Source organism: Tenrec ecaudatus, chromosome 13 (genome assembly GCF_050624435.1).
Source record: "Tenrec ecaudatus isolate mTenEca1 chromosome 13, mTenEca1.hap1, whole genome shotgun sequence".
Classification (NCBI taxonomy): Eukaryota; Metazoa; Chordata; class Mammalia; order Afrosoricida; family Tenrecidae; genus Tenrec; species Tenrec ecaudatus.
The window spans coordinates 2,741,115-2,759,528 of NC_134542.1; the positions used below are offsets into that span (position 1 = coordinate 2,741,115).

The 18,414-nt window shown below is 58.9% G+C and overlaps 1 protein-coding gene across 1 annotated transcript in view; it reads left to right on the forward strand.

The window, feature by feature from the left end:
* Nucleotides 1-1,037: 1,037 nt before the first annotated feature.
* PER2 (period circadian regulator 2) overlaps nucleotides 1,038-18,414 on the forward strand; it is a 28,189-nt gene continuing 10,812 nt past the window's right edge. The window contains exons 1-16 of the mRNA XM_075529699.1: nucleotides 1,038-1,259; nucleotides 2,407-2,469; nucleotides 3,263-3,417; nucleotides 3,692-3,813; nucleotides 4,394-4,595; nucleotides 7,425-7,476; nucleotides 9,295-9,437; nucleotides 10,630-10,708; nucleotides 11,317-11,423; nucleotides 11,859-12,012; nucleotides 12,404-12,512; nucleotides 13,146-13,271; nucleotides 14,210-14,294; nucleotides 16,429-16,585; nucleotides 16,674-16,777; nucleotides 17,621-17,809. Coding sequence (XP_075385814.1) covers nucleotides 1,042-1,259; nucleotides 2,407-2,469; nucleotides 3,263-3,417; nucleotides 3,692-3,813; nucleotides 4,394-4,595; nucleotides 7,425-7,476; nucleotides 9,295-9,437; nucleotides 10,630-10,708; nucleotides 11,317-11,423; nucleotides 11,859-12,012; nucleotides 12,404-12,512; nucleotides 13,146-13,271; nucleotides 14,210-14,294; nucleotides 16,429-16,585; nucleotides 16,674-16,777; nucleotides 17,621-17,809 — 2,065 coding nt within the window. The 5' untranslated portion in view covers nucleotides 1,038-1,041. The remainder of the gene's footprint in view (nucleotides 1,260-2,406; nucleotides 2,470-3,262; nucleotides 3,418-3,691; nucleotides 3,814-4,393; nucleotides 4,596-7,424; nucleotides 7,477-9,294; nucleotides 9,438-10,629; nucleotides 10,709-11,316; nucleotides 11,424-11,858; nucleotides 12,013-12,403; nucleotides 12,513-13,145; nucleotides 13,272-14,209; nucleotides 14,295-16,428; nucleotides 16,586-16,673; nucleotides 16,778-17,620; nucleotides 17,810-18,414) is intronic.

Sequence of the window (18,414 nt, forward strand, 5' to 3'; positions counted from 1 at the left end):
CCACACCGTGGGTTCTGGCTCGTGTGCAGCCTCCAAAAGGGGTGGACTGTGAACCAGTTCGTTTGGGTGCGGGGACTCTGTGTACTCTTTCCACCTTCTTCTGATGCTCCCTGCATCAGTCAATATTTTGCCCCAAGAATCTTTCACCCGTTTTTGGTTCTCTTATTTTTTAACATGAAAAAAAATCATAAAAATAGAGACCCTTCTTCTTCTTTCCAGGTTCTCGGTTTTTATTTCCTTCGGGTGGAAGTGCAGTAGAGCACATCGGCTTTCCGTTCTGCAATTTCTGCATGTTTCTATGTGTGCCACTGGCTGTGAGAATGTCTCTACTGTGGAGACGGACACGGTCTCCGGGCAGCAGGGACCAAAACACAGGTGACCCAGGCGAGCAGAGCATCACTGGACCCTGTAGGGCTGCCATGACCGTGACCCTCTGGGCACAGACCGCCTGGCCTACCTTTGGGACCCCATGCGGGGTGAACCTCTAACTTCTCAGTCCGCAGGCAGGCACTTCACCCGTGTACCCTGCCGAACCCCACACCCAGCCCCACCCTCAAGTCCTCTCTGACTCCTAGGGACCCTAGAGGGCAGAGCAGAAATGCTCCTCGGGATTTCCAAGGCCATCAGTCTGCACGGGGGCAGACAGCCTCACCTTTCTCCCAGGAAGCAGCCGGTGGATTTGAGCCAGTGGCCCTGCGGGTAGCAGCTCAGTATGTACCCCCCAGCACCACCAGGACCCCTGACTGACAAAGAAAGCAAAAGCAGGCCCCATGCCACGGATGGAGGCAGTGTCCCAGTGACCCTATAGGACAGGGTAGGACTGCCTCGTGGATGTCCGAGACGGTCACTCGTTACAGTAGTAGAAGGCCCTGTCTCTCTCCCTGGGAGCAGCTGGTTTCAAACTGCTGGCCTTGGGGCCGGCAGCCCAGGGTGTAACCACTATGCAAATGTGGTGGATAGTCAGTGGGTCACCCACTCAACCACTGCGTGTGCCCTTGAACTCAGAACCTCTCTCGCCATTGCAGGATCCAGGATTCCAACATGAATGGCTACGCTGACCCCACCCCCAGCTGTGGAGACCCCTCCAAGGGGGTTCTAGAGCCTGGGCCCGGCCGGTCCCCACTCCAGGATGACGTGGAAATGAGCAGTGGGGGCAGCGGAAATGAATCCCCTGAGAACTGCCCCCCAGGACCGGACAGTGACTGGGACGGCACCAAGGGGCTAGGGATGCTCGTTGGACCACAGGACTCCCACCAGGGGTAGGTGCCAATGGTGGAGTGGGTTTCACACAGCCAGCTTCGTCTCCTCAGTAACATCATTTCCTAAACGTTCATTCCTCATGCCCAAGGCTTCCAGGGTCTCTGTCTTATTAACTCAACCAGTTGACTAGCTTCTGTCTTTCCTTAAGGAACCCTGGTGGCATAGTGATTACACATTGGCCTGTGATCTGCAAGGTCATCAGTTCAAAATCACCAGCTGCTCCACAGGAGAGAGACGAGGCTGGTGTACTCTCATGAAGAGTCACAGACTGGGAAACCCAAAGGGGCAGTACTGCCCTGTCCTGTAGGGCTGTTCTGAGTCAGAGTTGACCGCATGGCAGAGTCCCCCAGGTGATGCGTGCATGGTTGACCAGAGGGTTGGACGTTCCGGACACTCGGGCACCTCGGAAGAAAAGCCTGGTGATCTACTTCTGAAGCCCCAGCCGCCAAAAGACACTCCAGAGCCAGGTCTACTCTGGCACGTGGGACACCGCGCACCAGGACCGATGCCATTACAGCTGACGTGTCTTCCCGTAGTGACGGTGCCTGACCCACACCATGTCTTCCCCATCGTCGCCTGTGCCCATGCAGGCTGGACACCCACCCAAGAATGATGACGCTGGAGCAGGGTCCTGAAGGCGCCAGGGGCCTCCAGAAGAACAGCCCGGCTCTCTAGGAAGACACGCGGCCGGAGGGCGCCTCAGAGGGAAGGAGGGCGAGGGTCCGTCGCAGATACTGTGGACATGTGATCAGGAGAGACCAGTCCCTGGAGAAAGACGGCATGCCTGGCAGAGGATCACCAACAAAGGAGAGACACTCAAGAAGATGGGCGGACACAGTGGCTGCAACAGTGGCCGCAAACAGAACCGCTGTGCGGCTGACCTGCTGCTGGTGCTCCTTATGCTGGACGTGGGCGGGGCGCGAACAGCCAGAGTCAGCCCCACCGCAAGGGCGCCGCTATCCGTCAAGACCAGCAGCTTGCCAGGGACCAAACCCACCGCTGCTGAGTCTGTCCAAGCTCAGAGGGACCCTGCGGGACAGGGGGCACCCAGGGCTGTCGGTCTTTCTCCCAGGAAGCCGCTGGCTGGGCGGAGGGACAGAGAGTCTTATCTTTCCAAGCTTCACTTTGAGTTCTCCTTGTTCACAGACCAGATGCCTTCAGCCTGATGATGGCCAAGTCTGAGCACAACCCGTCCACCAGTGGCTGCAGGTAAGGCCAGTTGGGGGCGGGGGGAAGGAGACTCTTTGCTGCCCCATGCCCCCTTGGAGCTGGCTGCTCCACAGCCCATAGCCCCCCAGGCCTTCTCTCCTCCCAGCTCTGTCTCAGCAGAGCTGGTCTCAGCCCTGGGTGAATGCATCTGGAACATTCTCTTTAGTTTCTGGACCTCTGTGTCCTCACATCCACAGAGGTTTGCGAGGCCACGCTCTGGGGCAGGGTCTCACTCTTCTGTATGGGATCAGGGCCCTTGACCTGGAAACCGGCTTTTCCCACTGCCCTCTCTGCACCTTTTAATCCGGAGGACCAACACACACACGCCGGGGCGTGGTCTTGCCCTCCTTTGCCACTGGTGTCCTGCAGCTTGCTGACCCTCAAGTCCCTGCCCCCTAAGGGCTTCTTGTCTGTGTGGAGGAAACAACGCCGCTCTCCTCCTTGGCCCCTGTCCCTCAGCCCTTCCCAGAAAAACCTGAAAGCTAGCCAGAGACCAGCGGAGGAGTGCCATCCCCCCAGGGGTCATGTGAAGAGAGGACGTCCCACATAGGCAGTTGTCAGCATAGGTCCCGGAAGGGGACACTGCAGGCAGTTACCTCACATGCTGGGGACTCATTGGTTATCCCACTGGTGGGAGTGAGCCCGAGGCCAGGGAGGCTGCTCAGCATCTCACAGTCACACCTGAGAGAGGGACCTGCAGGGCCAGGTTGAGAGGGCGGGACTGGAGGCACTTGCCACTGGAACACATGTCCTGCTCAGGCCCTCACCTCGGGCCACTGTGTTCAATTCTCAGCAGTGAACAGTCCAGCAAAGCAGACATGCACAAAGAACTGGTAAAGACCCTGAGAGAGCTGAAGGTCCACCTCCCTGCAGACAAGAAGGCCAAAGGACGGGCCAGCACGCTGGCCACCCTGAAGTACGCCCTGCGGAGCATGAAGCAGGTGAAAGGTAGGGGCTCAGGCCTATTGTCCAGACGGACAGACCCGCTGGACAAGGTGTAAAACAACACAGCATCTAAAAGTGCTGACGTCCAGCGTCTTCTGACTTTACAGGCGGAATCTCTCGGTTTCTGCTGTGCCCTTTGCTGCTACATCCCACGAGGGTGGGGGGCCTCCCCACACTTCCCTCGAGGGCGGCTGAGCCCGGAGTCCCGGTGGGTCCCACCCTCCTCCCCCAGCACCCCCTCTGCCCATGTGCTAAACGGAGCATGGTTTCTCGGCAGCAAACGAGGAGTACTACCAGCTGCTGATGCCTACCAGCCCCCTCGCCCCCCGACTGGATGTGCCCTCCTACACCATCAGGGAGATTGAGAGCATGACCTCAGAGCACGTTGCCAAGAATGGGGTACGTCCATCGCGTCGCCTCTCCCCCCCCCCAATGGCCATGGCTCAGCACATGGATCAGCCGAGCCACCAAGGCGCCGGGCAGGAAAAGGGGGTGTTTCAGGCAATGAGGATGTTTGTAGGGAAGTGGCTGCCGCAGCAGCACAGACCCTTACCTCTCTCTTCCCCATGCCTAGGCCACACCTCCCCTTGACCAGGCTGGCCATCCCATGCCTCGTGACCGCCGGGCACAGTGGACAGGGCCACTTGTCTAGGCCTTTATGTCATGTGTGGAGGGATGGGTAGGAACCCGCTGGAGGCCAGGCAGTTGCTAATGGTCACCATGCTTGGCCACTAACTGAAAGGTTAGGGGTTTAAGTCCATCCCTCAGGTGCCTCAGAAGAGAGGCCTGTCTGTCTCCTGCCCACTCTCGCCCAAAGAAAGCATGGTGGGCTCCCTTCTGCTCAACCTGGACCACTCAGCAATGCCTGGGAGAGTCTCTGTTGGGGCCAAAACCGTCCCGGGCTCTGAGTTTCTGGGAGGGGGCACGCCCAGCCCTGCCCTGTCTGTCCTTGACCCCCACGGCCTCCTTCCCTCCCCAGGACATGTTTGCAGTGGCCTTGTCCTTGGTGACGGGGAAAATTCTCTACATCTCCTCCCAAGTCGCATCCATCTTCCACTGCAAGCGCGCTGTCTTTGCCAATGCCAAGTTCGTGGAGTTCCTGGCACCTCACGACGTCAGCGTGTTCCACAGCTCCACCACTCCCTACAAGCTGCCCACCTGGGGCACCGGCAGTGGGACAGGTGAGGCCCTGCAGGTGGGAGAGGGCCCCCAGGGGAGGGGCTTGCTCCACCCTGCCCACGCAGGTGGGCATCATCACCCTCGCTGGCAGAGCTGAGGGGAAAAGATGGTGGTGTATTCAGATGAATCTAGAGAAGAATATAAAGTCTCCTTGTGTGACACGGGTGCCTTGGTGGCACAGAGGGCTAAGCATCGGGCTGCTAACTGTGGGGGCCATTTGAGCCCCACAGCTAGTCCACAGGAGCAAGATGAGGCTTCTGTCCAGGTGGCAGGCAGCCTTGGAAACTGTTCTGTCCTGTAGCACCGCCGTGAGTCATTCTTGACTCTCTGGGTTCCATTAAGTTGAAGATAAACTCTTGCTCTACCTGGGGGATACCATGATCATCCCTAATACAAAATATTCCTTAAAGACACAGGAAGTAAATGGACCTGAGTGGGGCAGTGGCCAAGCCCTGTGAGGAAGCTCTGCTCTGTCCTGTAGCCGCTCACAATGAGCCATTCTTGTCTTACTGTGTGCATTGATGGCAAACTCTTGCTCCACCTGGGCACACCACGATCTTCCCTAATACAAAACATCCTACAAAGACACAGGAAGTAAACAGAGGCCCAAGCGGGGCCATGGCCAAGCCACCCACCTGGCTGCTAACAGTAAGCTGGGCAGTTCTAACCCATCAGCCGCTCCATGAGAGAAAGGTGAGGCCGTGTGCTCCCACAGAGATGACAGACCTCGCAGGCCCAGGGCATCTCTGCTCTGTCCTGCAGGCCGCTATGGACGCCGTCAGCTCACCAGCAGTGCGGCTCTCTGGGGTGATCCAGGCATTTCTCGGGGGAAACGTGTCTGAAGATTCTGACCATGTGAGACGGCTGTAGGAGTGAAGTCTGTCCTGAGTAGCTAAGCCTGGAGGCGACCCCGCTGAGTGTACGGGAGGGTGTCAGCAGGGCCCTGGCTCTGGCAGGCCGGCGTGGCCCTGGAATCACATCTTGTCTGGTGACCTCTGTGAAGCCTGGCTGTTCAGTCTGGCAGCAGGTGGCCCCTGGGGACCTCTGAAGAAATGGGGGCACCAGCCAGTCAGGAGCCCCTGGCCTCGTCCCCAGATCCCCAACCCCTTGTCCTGGCACAGGGCCCTCCTCTCTTTCCTGAGTCCCCTGACTCTGTGCCCCAGGGCAGGGCTGGAGGAAGACCCCTGCTGTCCCCCATCCTGTTCTCCCTGCAGCTCACGGCCCAACCCAGCTAGCCTGGGGGCCTGAGGTTGGCAGCAGTCCCAGGGACATCACACTGGTGCATGTGCAGCGTGGATGGGCTGCACTGTTCCCCCAAGTTGAGCCAGAGGATCGGCCTGCACTCTGACCCCTGTCCCGAAAGTAACCACTGTCCACCAGTCCAAGGCTGTCAGAGGAGGACATTTTGTATGAAGTTTTTTCCACAAAGATCCCAGTAGCAAAACGGTTAACCAATGGCTTCCTCCAGCCAGTCTCATGCGTTGGCGCGCGCTGGTGCCACTGCAGAAAGTGCTGTCAGCTCGGGAACACCTGTGCAGAAGAAACAAAACATTCCAAAAAGTCGTGGCTGGAAATGGGGCGGGGCGGGGGTGGGGAGTGTGGCTGCACCCTGCTGGCACAGTGGACAAGTGCTCAGTGAGAAGGGCTCAGGGTTCGAACACCCCGGCCGCTCTGCAGGAGAAGCATATGGTAACTGCTCCTGAAAAGATCAACGTCCTAAGCAAGCTGCTGCTGCTCAGAGATGACGACAAAGCACCAGGGGCCTGCAGGCTGACCAGCAGGCTGTCCAGAGCCATCAGCTTGCCAGGCGGGGTGGCTGCTCGTCACAGGCCCCCAGGGGCCACCTGCTGCCAGACTGAACAGCCAAGCTTCACAGAGGTCACCAGACAAGACGTGATTCCAGGGCCACGCCGGCCTGCCAGAGCCAGGGCCCTGCTGACACCCTCCCGCACACTCAGCGGGGTCGCCTCCAGGCCCAGCTTCTCAGGACAGACTTCACTCCTACAGCCATCTCACATGGTCAGAATCTTCAGACACGTTTCCCCCGAGAAATGCCTGGATCACCCCAGAGAGCCGCACTGCTGGTGAGCTGACGGCGTCCATAGCGGCCTGCAGGACAGAGCAGAGATGCCCTGGGCCTGCGAGGTCTGTCATCTCTGTGGGAGCACACGGCCTCACCTTTCTCTCATGGAGCGGCTGATGGGTTAGAACTGCCCAGCTTACTGTTAGCAGCCAGGTGGGTGGCTTGGCCATGGCCCCGCTTGGGCCTCTGTTTACTTCCTGTGTCTTTGTAGGACGTTTTGTATTAGGGAAGATCGTGGTGTGCCCAGGTGGAGCAAGAGTTTGCCATCAATGCACACAGTAAGACAAGAATGGCTCATTGTGAGCGGCTACGGGACTGAGCAGAGCTTCCTCACAGGGCACCTGGCAATTAAAATCTCCCACCTGCCAATGAGCAGCCAGGCGCTTAGCCTCTGTGCCACCCGAGCACTGCCGATGAGCGCCTTGGAAGCCCAGTGGATTAGTGCTGCCCTGTCCTGTAGAGCCGCTGCCAGTCGGAATGAACTCCCGGGCGGTGGGCTGGGCTGGGTTCAGAACACTGGCCGGCAGCCGTGGCTGCTCTGGGAGTGGACTGGCTGCCCACTGAAGGTGGCAGCTGTGTGTCCACTTCACAGCCCTTAGCCTGGCTGTGTGATGGGGTGCTGCATCGCAAGGCACGGCCCGTGCTGGTCCCAGAGGTGCTCACCTGGGCCCTGCCCTGAGCCTCGCATGGACCGGGGGACCCGTGGGCAAGAGGGGTGGAAGGAGTGACCGGAAGCTTTCTGTTGTAGACTCTTTCACCCGAGAATGCATGGAGGAGAAATCTTTCTTCTGTCGCGTCAGGTAAGCCCGGCCACCGAGGCTCCTATGCTAAAAGAGGGCGGCCCAGACGTGCCCGGTAGCACCCACCCTCCACGAGGGCAAACCACTCCCCAAGGGACCGGCCATTGAGCTTGTAAAGCAGGGTGGCGTGTGCATTGCATGGCAACCAGACTTGCGGGTGCTTTGACCCCACGATGTTACGCCCACACTGCCCTGCTCACAGGTGGCGGCCACGCTCCTGGCTGTGAGTGCGTCTGTGTTGCTCTCGGAGGCCTGCCAGTAATGCGGTCTCCGATCGGCCTGTCAAGTGGAAGGGTAGTGGCAGGATTTGGGAGAGCGCTGTGATGGGCAGGCCTATGGCACCACACGCGTTCACAGCGGGGAGCCCGGCTGCCATCTTTGAGCAGGGCAGCACTGAAGGTTGGGTGTTGATGGGTGGCGGGGAGTCCTTTCTGCGTCCAAGAAGGAGAATCGCCGCCCGGTCCTGCACCATCCTCTCCATTGTGCCTGTGTTTGAACTCACTGTTGCAGCCACTGTGTCCAGGAGCCTTCCTCTTTTTCAAAGGCGTCCTCGTGGCACAGTAGTTAGATGTTAGGCTGTGGTCCTACAGGCCAGCAGTTCAAACCCCAGCCCCTCAGCAGAAAGACGAGGCTTCCTACTCCCACAAACAGTCTCAGAAACTCACGAGGCAGGTCTACTCTGTCCAGTAGAGTCACTGCGAGTCGGCTCTGCCTCACGGCAGGGAGTTTTCTCAGTTTTCCACTTGACCAAGTGTGACGTCCTTCTCCAGGGACTGGTGTTTCCTGACAACATGTCCAAGTGTGTGATACAGATCTCGCTGTCCTTGCTTCTAAGGAGAGTCTGGCTTTACTTCCAAACAGCTTTGTTTGTTCTTTGGGCAGCCCGTGGGGCTCTCCGTGTTCTTGGCCAGCACCTCCATTCACACGCCAGTTCTTCCTTGATTTTCCTTATCCCGTGGCCAACTTTCACATACAGAAGAGGCAATTTTCACATATATAACTTTCACATACAGAAGAGGTGATTAAGAAATAGCGTGGCTTGGGTCAGGCGCACCTAATTCCTCAAAGCGACCTCCTTTCTTTTTATCACTGTAAAGAGATCTTGTGCAGCAGGTTTATCCCATGCAGTGTGTCTTTTTGATCTCTTGACGGTTGCCTACTGGAATCAGAACACCCTGGCAGCAGATCTCTTTGCTGTGGACGTGCACACAGCCCTTGCTTGCGAGTGCACTTGCCTGACTGGTTTGGGGCGGTTCCAAGCCCTGGTCCCGCTGCTCTGGAAGGCTGCAGCGGGGTGGTGGCAGTCTCCCACGGTGAGGCAGGCTCCCCAGCTGCTTGTCCTGGTGTCTGGAACTGTCCACTTGAGGAGGTGTAGAGCCTGCCGTGGGTGTGAGTGCAGGTGTGCACAGGTGCTGGGGATGGGAGCAGAGCTGTGGGCAGCAGGAGAACCACCACCTGGCCCATGTGGACAGTCCTGGCCTACAGAACCTAGACTCACAGGGGGCTCTAATGGGGGACCCATGGTGCATGTGGACCCCCAGGCACATGCAGCGTGTTGTCCATAGGTCAGCCTTTCAGGAGTCCTTGATGCCAGGTGCCTGTCCACAGAGAAGCCAGGAGCCCCACCATAAGGACAGTCCCCCTTCTTCCTGGCGCTGTGCCCCAGCACAGCACACGGTGGGCAAGGGGTAAGGGTGAACCCTCTGGCACATGGTGGATCCAAACTTCGGCCTCCAGGGAAGGGCTGAGCGGCCCCCAGGGCAGCGGGCCGTGTGCTGCCTCCAGCCCTGTGAACACTCTGTTCTCTCTCTCCTCTAGTGTCGGGAAGACCCACGAGAATGACGTGCGCTACCACCCGTTCCGCATGACGCCTTATCTCGTCCAAGTGCCAAGCCCCCAGGGCCCCGAGAGCCAGCTCTGCTGCGTCCTGCTGGCCGAGAAAGTCCACTCCGGCTATGAAGGTAGCTGCCTTGTGTATCTCGTCACGGACTGCTTTGTGCCATGTGCTAGTCACACCAGCCTGGGTCCCCTCCTTACCTGGCCAGGTGTTTAAGTGCTGAGCTGGCCACCTGCTTGCTGGACCAGGTGTGTGACTACTCTGACCCTCTCCCCACGGTTGCCAGTGGTTGGGACTTCAAAGCAGCGCCTTTCCCTCTCGGAGATGGCAGGGACGCTGTCTCTGGTCTGGAACACGCTCTGGAACGGCCCGTGGGTCTTGGCGTGCACACGGCCTCTTCTAGGGCGTCTTCACAGGTTCCCCCAAACGCTCGGTCTCCTTTGAGAATGAAGACGTTGGCGTGTGAAGCATCGCGTCCAGATATTCGGTAGTGAAAGGAAAGCCAGGAGCCTGTCACGGCCTTTATACAACCTGGGCTAGCCGCCTGGCCACTCTAGGAGCCGGGGAGTGGCCCCGGGCACTCAGACCCACCAGACTGTTCACCCTGGCTGTGTGCTGAGATCCTTCATTCGCTCCCGCGAACTTTGGTCTTGCACCATGACGACAGTCAGAGAGGCTGCTGGGCCTTCCTCGTGGCTCTGCAGCATGCCGAGTCCAGTTCCGAGTGCCTGCAGCAGCCCTGGCAGCACAGGGTTGGGCTGCTGCCACCAGCTTCTCCTTGGGAGAGAGATGGGCTTTCTACTCCCTTCCAGAGTGACAGTCTCAGAAACTCACAGGGGCAGTTAGTTCTACCCTGTCCTATGGGGTTTGTGTGTGGAATGGACAGCGTGGCCACGCGTGAGTTGGAAGCCACAACCGGCCCCGGGCTGTGGTGCCTTGGTGGTGGGTTGGCTCCCGTCTGCTAGTGCAGACTTGGCCCTGGGCCTCTTACTGTTAAATGTGCCTCTGCGAAGCTTCCAGACTCAGATGGATGAGGCAGAAGGGCTGGCAAGCTGCTTGCTCTCAAGGCTGTGGTCCAATAGTGCCCGGGCGACTTTGAACAGGCAACGGCTTAACAGCAGCAGCTGGCCCAAGAGACATGTCTGGACCCACTGGCGGCCACCAGGGGCTGTCTGCCTGGTGTCAGGGCTGCTGTCCAAAGCCCGCTCCGCCACATTTTCCTCCTGACTCGCTGCCCTGGACATGAGCTGCTCTGTCAGCCCTGTGTGGGAGCTATCAGCGATGTGATTCCGGAAACGCTGCCCCTGTGCTTTCAGCTCCCAGGATCCCTCCTGAGAAGCGGGTGTTCACAACCACGCACACACCGAACTGTTTGTTCCAGGACGTGGATGAGAGGTGAGCAGTCCCACACCCCCTTTCACTTGAGGTCCAGTCCCACCGCCAGTCCGTTCCTCCCAGTTGGCGTGGTGAGGCTCAGAGGGTCCTGCTCCGGCCCCAGGCCATGGAGATATAGAGCTAAGGCTGGGGGTTGAGTTGCCATGGGGTCAGCTCTGCGGAGGCCGGGTCTGTGGCAGCATGGCGGGGCACCGGGGGTGGGCGTCCCCGGGTGGTGCGATGGTTAGTGCATTCCACTGGTCATTTAAAGGCTGGAGGTTCAAGCCCTCCCCAGGGCGCCTCAGAAGAAAGGCCTGGCCATCCACCTCCTCCCCCTCGTGGTTCTACCAGGACACTTCAGGGAGCTGCTGGGTGTTGGCAGTGACTCACCAGCAATGTGGTTTGGGGTTAAGAAGGTGCAGCCCGATCCTTAAGCTGCACCTGAAAGAATCCTGGGGTGTAGAAGAGGGTCAGGTGCCAGGGTGAAGCTGATGGCCCCTGGTCAGGGGCCGAAGGTCCCCAGGACAGGAGTCGGGACAGGGGTCTGGGGAGTGGTGCCAGTTTGTCTGACAATCCGTGGTCTGCGGTTAGGACCCGGGCTGACCTCCACCCCACTCACTTGCCCATAGAGCAGTCCCCCTCCTGGGCTACCTGCCACAGGACCTGGTGGAGAGCCCGGTGCTCCTGCAGCTGCACCCGAGTGACCGCCCGCTGATGCTGGCCATCCACAGGAAGAGTAGGTGCTGGGGGCAGGGGCCAGGAGGGGACACAGCTATAGGCTCCCACGGCAGCTCCAAGGCGGGTGGCCAGCTGGAGGTCACACCCACGGGGACAGCCACCACCTCCCGACCCCAGTGTCACTGCCATGGGCTGACTGCTCAGAGCCCGGGCACTGGCCTCTCGTGCCTCCTGCCAGTGGGTGGGGCAGATGGCATGTACCTCAGGGCCCGGGGCAGCTCTGCACAGGCCATGGGGCAGGGCCAGATGGCACATACTTCAGGGTCCAAGGGGCGGAGTGGGGCGTTCCCTCTCCAGGCCCAACCCCACTGCCCGGGTGGGGCTGCACCTCCCTCCTGGTAATGGCACCTGGGGCATGCTGTGCTCTTGGTACCACCACAGCGGAGGGCAGGATGCAGATGGGATTTGGGTCCTGAGCACTGTCCCCTCTCAGTCCTGCAGTCCGGCGGGCAGCCTTTCGACTATTCGCCCATTCGCTTCCGTGCCCGGAACGGCGAGTATATCACCCTGGACACCAGCTGGTCCAGCTTCATCAACCCCTGGAGCCGGAAGGTCTCCTTCATCATTGGGCGGCACAGGGTCAGGGTGTGAGTACCACGTGGGCAGGGTGGGAATACCCTGAGGTCAAGGGGTCGTGAGGTAGGGGGGTGAGTGCCCAGGGGCACAGGACTGGGAAGGGGTGGTGCTCGGAATCCGGGTATGGGTGCCTGGAGCTGGACCCACTGTTCAGGCACTAGGCCAGGATGGGGTGCTAGGGACCCGGTGGGGTCCAGGGGCCCAGATTGAAGGTGTGAGTCCTTTGGGGTCTGGCCCATTGGGGCTTACCAGTTGACGAGCAAGTGCAGGTGGGGTACTGAGAGCCTGGGGGGTCCAGTGAGGAGGGACGTCAACTTCTGAAGCCCACTGACTAAGGAGGGGCCTTTTGTAGGTGGCTGGGGGCCCCTGGAAGCCTGACAGCCCCTGACACTCTCCTCCCAGGGGCCCCTTGAATGAAGACGTGTTTGCAGCCCAGCCAAGCATAGAAGAGAAGGCCCCCCACCCCAGCCTCCAGGAACTGACCGAGCAGATCTACCGCCTGCTGCTGCAGGTGTGGCCTGCGCCCCAGGGACACCCTCTCCCTGCCAGGTCCCTCACCACACTGTCCTCTCAGGGCCTGTGTTAGAGCACCCTGGGCCCCGCTCCATCTCATCCTCCCTCAGCCCAGTGTGCCCTCCAGGCTGGTGTCCTCCAGGCTCTGGTCCACCCCCATGTGGCTGGTGCTGGGCCTGTGGAGGGAGACTGCCCCTGTCCCTGCGGCTTTGCCAGCTGGGGGTGCCCCACCCCACATGCGAGGAGCCCCAGTCTCAGCCCCACAGCCTCGCTTGGGCAGTGAGGGGTGCCCAGCCCCATCCAGTCCCCCGAGTTGAGGTGCCTCCCCATGCAGACAGCAGCACTGGACATCCAGGGTGGCATGGGGGGAGGGCGCATTGCCAGGCTGTATCCCCCCTGTCCTGGGTGTTAGCCTCTCAGGCTTCACTGTCCACAGTGCTCTGCCCCGGCAGGGCCTCTCAGACGATCCCCCTGACACGGTCTCAGGAGGGTCAGGCACTGCAGGGTCCAGGGGAAACCTGGTCTGCAGCAGCCAAGCCCCACGGCCAGCACTGTGCGGCTCTATGGCCTTGGGCAGGTGACGTGATTGCCGTCCAGCTCTCAGTGCCTTCCCTCCTCCCCCCACCCCCAGCCCGTGCCCCACAGTGGCTCCAGTGGTTACGGCAGCCTGGGCAGCAATGGGTCGCACGAGCACCTGATGAGCCAGACGTCCTCCAGTGACAGCAATGGCCACGAGGACACCCTGCAGAGGAGGCTGGTACGTCCCCGCCCACCCCCACCCTCCGAGCACATCCCGAGCTCCCCAAGAGAGACCTGTCCCCCACGGCTCGTCTTCTGGGTTCCATGAAGAAAGGTCCGTTGAGGGGGTGGGACGGGCTCTGGGTGCGATGTTCAGTCAGGACAGGTTGCAAAGCCCCTGCGGAGCAGCTGGTAACTACCCAGGGGTCAGCCCCAGCTCCGAGGGTCGGGGAGCCCATTTCCAGCTGATTGAGTTGTTGCTGTGGGGACCCCATCACATGGACCCCATTCTTCACGCTCTGGTGCTGCTTGCTCCCCTCCCCCACCAGCAGCACTCCCGCTCCCACCCCCAAGACTGCTGTCTAAACTTGGGCTGCTGTTGAATTGGCACCCTGGCCCCCACCCACCTCCCAAGAGTTCTTCTGAGGGTCTCTCTCCAGGCAGTTGTCCGTTACTAGGTAAGCTAAGCTGTTTTAAGGGCGCCTTCACGATGTGATGCACTAGGCTGCTAGCTGCTAGGTCAGCAGTTCAAATCCCCCAGTCACTCATCTGAGGAAAGATGAGGCTGTCTGCTCCTGTAAAGATTTACAGCCTCAGAAACCCAAAGAGGCAGTTCTGCTCGGTGCTGTAGGGTCACTTTGATGACATTGGATGAGCGAGAGATGGCTCCAGGGGTCTTTTTAGTTTTAGGGTTAAAGATGATCTCTGAGCAATTGGTTCAGATGTTTATCCAGCTTCCGTGGCTCCAGAAAGTCTGGATTCCATGAGCTTTCGAAGACCATCACCATGCCAACCTGGGTGTGGTTCTTTGCTTTCCGTTGTTTCCTATCAAACAGGGCCTATTGCCTTCTTCCCTCTGCCCAGCAGTGAGAATCTCACCTCTTCAGTGCAGGATCTCGACCTTCAGTCTTCTCCGCTACACTCGGGAATAACAGGCTGCTTTTGTTTCTCTTCAAGGACGTTGGCAAAAATAGCAACAAGACCAAAACCAAAAGTCATTACTCTCAGGAATCTGGAGACCAGAGGAGAAGACCTGTCCCAGGTAAGAGGAGCATCAGTACCCTGTGAGATGCCCGTGTGGGAAGCGCCCAGGGGACCGGGCTCAGCTCTTGCCGGTGGCAGAGTTCACCTGCTTGTTTCTGACATGCCCACTCCCCTGCCCTGTCCTCCAGGCCACTTGGCTGGCACTCACACCCAGGAGGGACATGGGACACTCACTGGTGCAGTCTGCCAGCCACACACCCCTGCCTTGAAGCAGTGCTACATAGGCTCCACCTGCCCAGAAAGTAGAAGTCCTCCTCAGGGTTTCTTGGCGTGATCTTAACAGCAGGCTCCTGGCTGGCGCCCCGGGCTAACCATTCCACTGCTGACCGGAAGGTCGGCAGTTCTAGCCCTCCCAGAGGTAGATCTTGACTCCGAAAGCCTGTAGAGCACAGATCCTGCCAGCACACGGTGGGGCAGGGTGGCCCCATGGCGAGGAGTCAACTTGAGGGCAACCAGCAGCAGTCTTAACAGAACAAGTCTCCAGGTTCTGTCCTCTGTGTGAATAGGGTGACCGTACCTGGTCCTCGGTGCCCTGCTGGCCTGCTGAATTGTGGGCTGGTGACACTGGCCCTGCCTTCCTCCCGCTGTAGAGGAACTGTGTGGTTAGCAGGTTTAGACTGAAATTGCTTTATAAAGATGGAGTGGCTTCTTTGGGAGGCGCCTTGGTGGTGCAGTGGTTTAAGCATCTGGGTTGCTAACCACAAGGTCGGCAGTTCAAACCCACCAGCTGCTCTTGGGCAGAAACACACTGTCTGCTCCCTTTAAGACTTGTAGCCTCAGGTGATCCAAGGACTGCAAAGAATGAAACTCAAGATCAGAGGGAGGGACCCTAGGAGCTTAAATCCTGAGCACTTGGTTTTCAGAGGCTGTGGATGACAGTGGACGCTCAAAGTCCACCTGCAGGGGCCCCCCCATGGATTAACCCTCAGGGTTTCCTCTCTGACCATTGACCAGGGATGTGAACGCCTTGCTGTCAGACAGGCTGTGTAGGAAAATCAATTAATGCAGATATCGTTGGGTTAAAGCTGAACACCTTGTCAATTAGTCTCCCTTTTGACCCATTTTAAATTTGTTCTAGTTTTTATTGTCTGCTTTCTTTTCAATTGGCCTTTGTGTTTTGTTTTTGCAGTGGGGTGTTTCTTTAAAAATTTTTTTTTTATTTTAGGGATTTTGAAACTGGAATATCTTTTATTTTTCATCGTATACTGTGGGTTTGGTGAAAGTTTCCAGAGCACATCACCAATTTTTTTTTATCACAAAAGAAAAGCTCATAGTTAGTTCAGGGATCATTTGATGGCCCTTAGGAGCGTTTTCCAGTCCAGTCTGTTGGGGCACCACGCCCCACATCACCAATTTTTTAAAAATCATTTTATTGGGGGCAGGTACAACTCTTATCACAATACATATATCCATCCATTGTGTTAAGCACATTTGTACATTTGTTACCATCATCATTCTTGAAACATTTTCTTTCTACTTGAGCCCTTGGTATCAGCTCCTCGTTTTTCCCCCTCCCTCACAAACCTTTGATAATTTTTAAATTACTATTATTATTTTCATATCTTACACTGTCCAATGTGCCCAGATAGGTAACTCTCCAGAGACTGGATTAGTGGTTTCCCAGGGTGTGGCGGGGAGGTTGGGGGAATGGGGGTCCATAATAAGGACCACGCCATGCTGAAAATGGTCTGAATTTTCTTGTGGTGGTAATTACACACTTTTAAAAAAGACGTGTCACCCGTTGGACTATATGGTATGTGGACTATATATCAATGAAACTGCTCTAAAAAACCGTCTGCTGCCTCAGAAGTCCTCGACCTCACTGCTGTCAGTCAGTTCTGACTCAGCGACCCTACAGGACCGCCCCTCTGAGTCTCTAAGACTGTAACCCTTTAGGGGAGCAGAAAGCTTCATCCTCCTCCCTGGGGGCAGCTGCGGACCTGGAGGGTAGCTGCCCAGTGCTTGGCCACACTGCCACCAGGGCTGCCCTCGGGAGGCCCGCGGGAGCGGCTGCAGGCCGTCCACTTGTGTGTCTGCGTGAGAAGCAGCTCGCTGGCCTTGGCTGGGTTTGGTGTGTGTACGCGTGCGCACAGGGGGCCACTCAGTGAAAACAACCTGGTCATTCTTAACAGAGCTGCAGAGTCGTCCACCTGCTCCAACAAAGCCAGCTCCGGACAAGGATGGCCCCACCACCGTCATCCCCAAGGCCACCTTCCCCGAGGAGCTGGCGTGCAAGGCCCAGCCAGCTGGCTCCTACCAGCAGATCAGCTGCCTAGACAGTGTCATCAGGTGAGCCTCCTGCCCCACTGCCCACACTCCCCAGCCAGGACCCTGGATGAAGCCGAGCCTGACATCCACCTGCCCCTCTGCCCCCCAGGTACCTGGAGAGCTGTAGCGAAGCCACCACACTGAAGAGGAAGTGGGAGTCTCCAGCCAACCTGCCGGCCCCGAACACCAGCGCCAAGCGCAAGGCCACAGGAGGTAAGTGCATGCACCCCAAGGAGCCTGGGTCATTCAGTAGCCCCCACACACATTAACACTGAGGGGCCCCACGGCTGATGAGATAAATGGGAAGCTCTTTTACAAGTACCCTCAGGAGTCAGGCCTCAGACTCCCCCCCCCCACCGCCCCCCCGTCGCCACTTGGTATCCCTACGGGGTACCCGAGGCAGGCTCTCTTCCCTAGAGCCTCGGGCAGCACTGGTCAGAGGCATGAGCGCCCGGCAATCTGAGCAGGTCTTCATGTCTCTCTTGGTGGGGTCGCTGCTGATCCGCATGGTGCTGACCATGGAGCAAGTGATGGGGCCACCACACTGAATAAGCCTGTGTCCCCTCCCCCCCGCCTGCAAACAGGAAGAGGCCAGCCACTCGCTGTGACCCCACCTGGTCACTTGGGCCCAGCAGCTGTCTTGCAGCCCTGTGTCCAGGCTGGGTCTCCCTGCAGGTCCCATGCTGGGTGGTTCAGAGGTTGGCAGTTTGGACCCAGCCAGAGGTGCCTGGTGATCTGCTTCTGAAAGGTTGTCCCCCCCCACCCCCAACTTCCTGCCCAGTGGGTTCCAGCTCCAAGCCCATGGCCACAGGAGGCCTGGGAGCATGGCTGCTCCCACACATGGGGCCCGGCGTCTGGTGGATGCAACCGTCGCTGGACACCGCGAGCGAGCCCCCAGGGTTGGGGCTGCCCCTTTGTCGGCATGCCCCCTTCTCTGCAGCAGGGGCCTGCCCACAGTGTGTTGGGCGAGGGTAGCACGGCCAGGCTCCTTGGTGTTGCTGCTGCCTGGCCGGTCATGTTGTCTTCTCACACTGTGGGTTCTGTCTCTCTCTGAAGAGTCGGCCTCCCAGGTGCATGCGGCCCTGCTGAAGCCCCCAAAGGTGGAGCGCCACGCTGCGGTCAGCGCGCGCCTGCCCTCTCTGGCACTGCCTGGCAAAGCAGAGAGCGTGCTGTCCCTGAGCAGCCAGTGCAGCTACAGCAGCACCATCGTCCACGTGGGGGACAAGAAGCTGCAGCCCGAGCTCGGTACGGCCCTCAGGCACACGGTGGGGGTTTTCGTTGGAGCAGGGCTGCTCTCTGCTCTCGGGAGGCCTGGCTGGCAGGAAGCCTCTAGACAGACAGACGAGGGGAGACCCAAGTTCAAGAGGGCGGTGTGTGGCGAAGGGCAGTCGGGGCTGTGATTAACAGCTGGATGTCACTGGACTGTCCCCAGGCTTCCCTGGGAGCTATGTCGTTGCAGGGTGAATTCCCAGTGTTTGTTAAAGACAGGGCTGCCCCACTGGGCAGGGGAGGCAGGCTGGGGGGAGTAGACTCAGAACGAGGTGACCAGGGCACTCAGGCACCAGGTGGGCTGGCAGACTAGTTCCCAGAGGGCTGCCCCCTGCAGGACAAGCAGCTCCCTCTATGCAGCCCAGTGGGGCCCGGCACTTTCTCAGGAAAAACACTTCGGAAGGGCCGGTGCTGTGTGGTGGGTGTCTTTTTACCCCCACACTGATTCGTCTGAAAAATAGCTGAAGCCCAGGGTCCGCCCTAGCCCAAGAGGCGGGGCGTGGAGGTCCAGCGACATGTAATGCAGGGTGCCCAGCGCTGGCCCGGACGCTGTACCTGCTCCCCATCCCTGCACTTTGGTG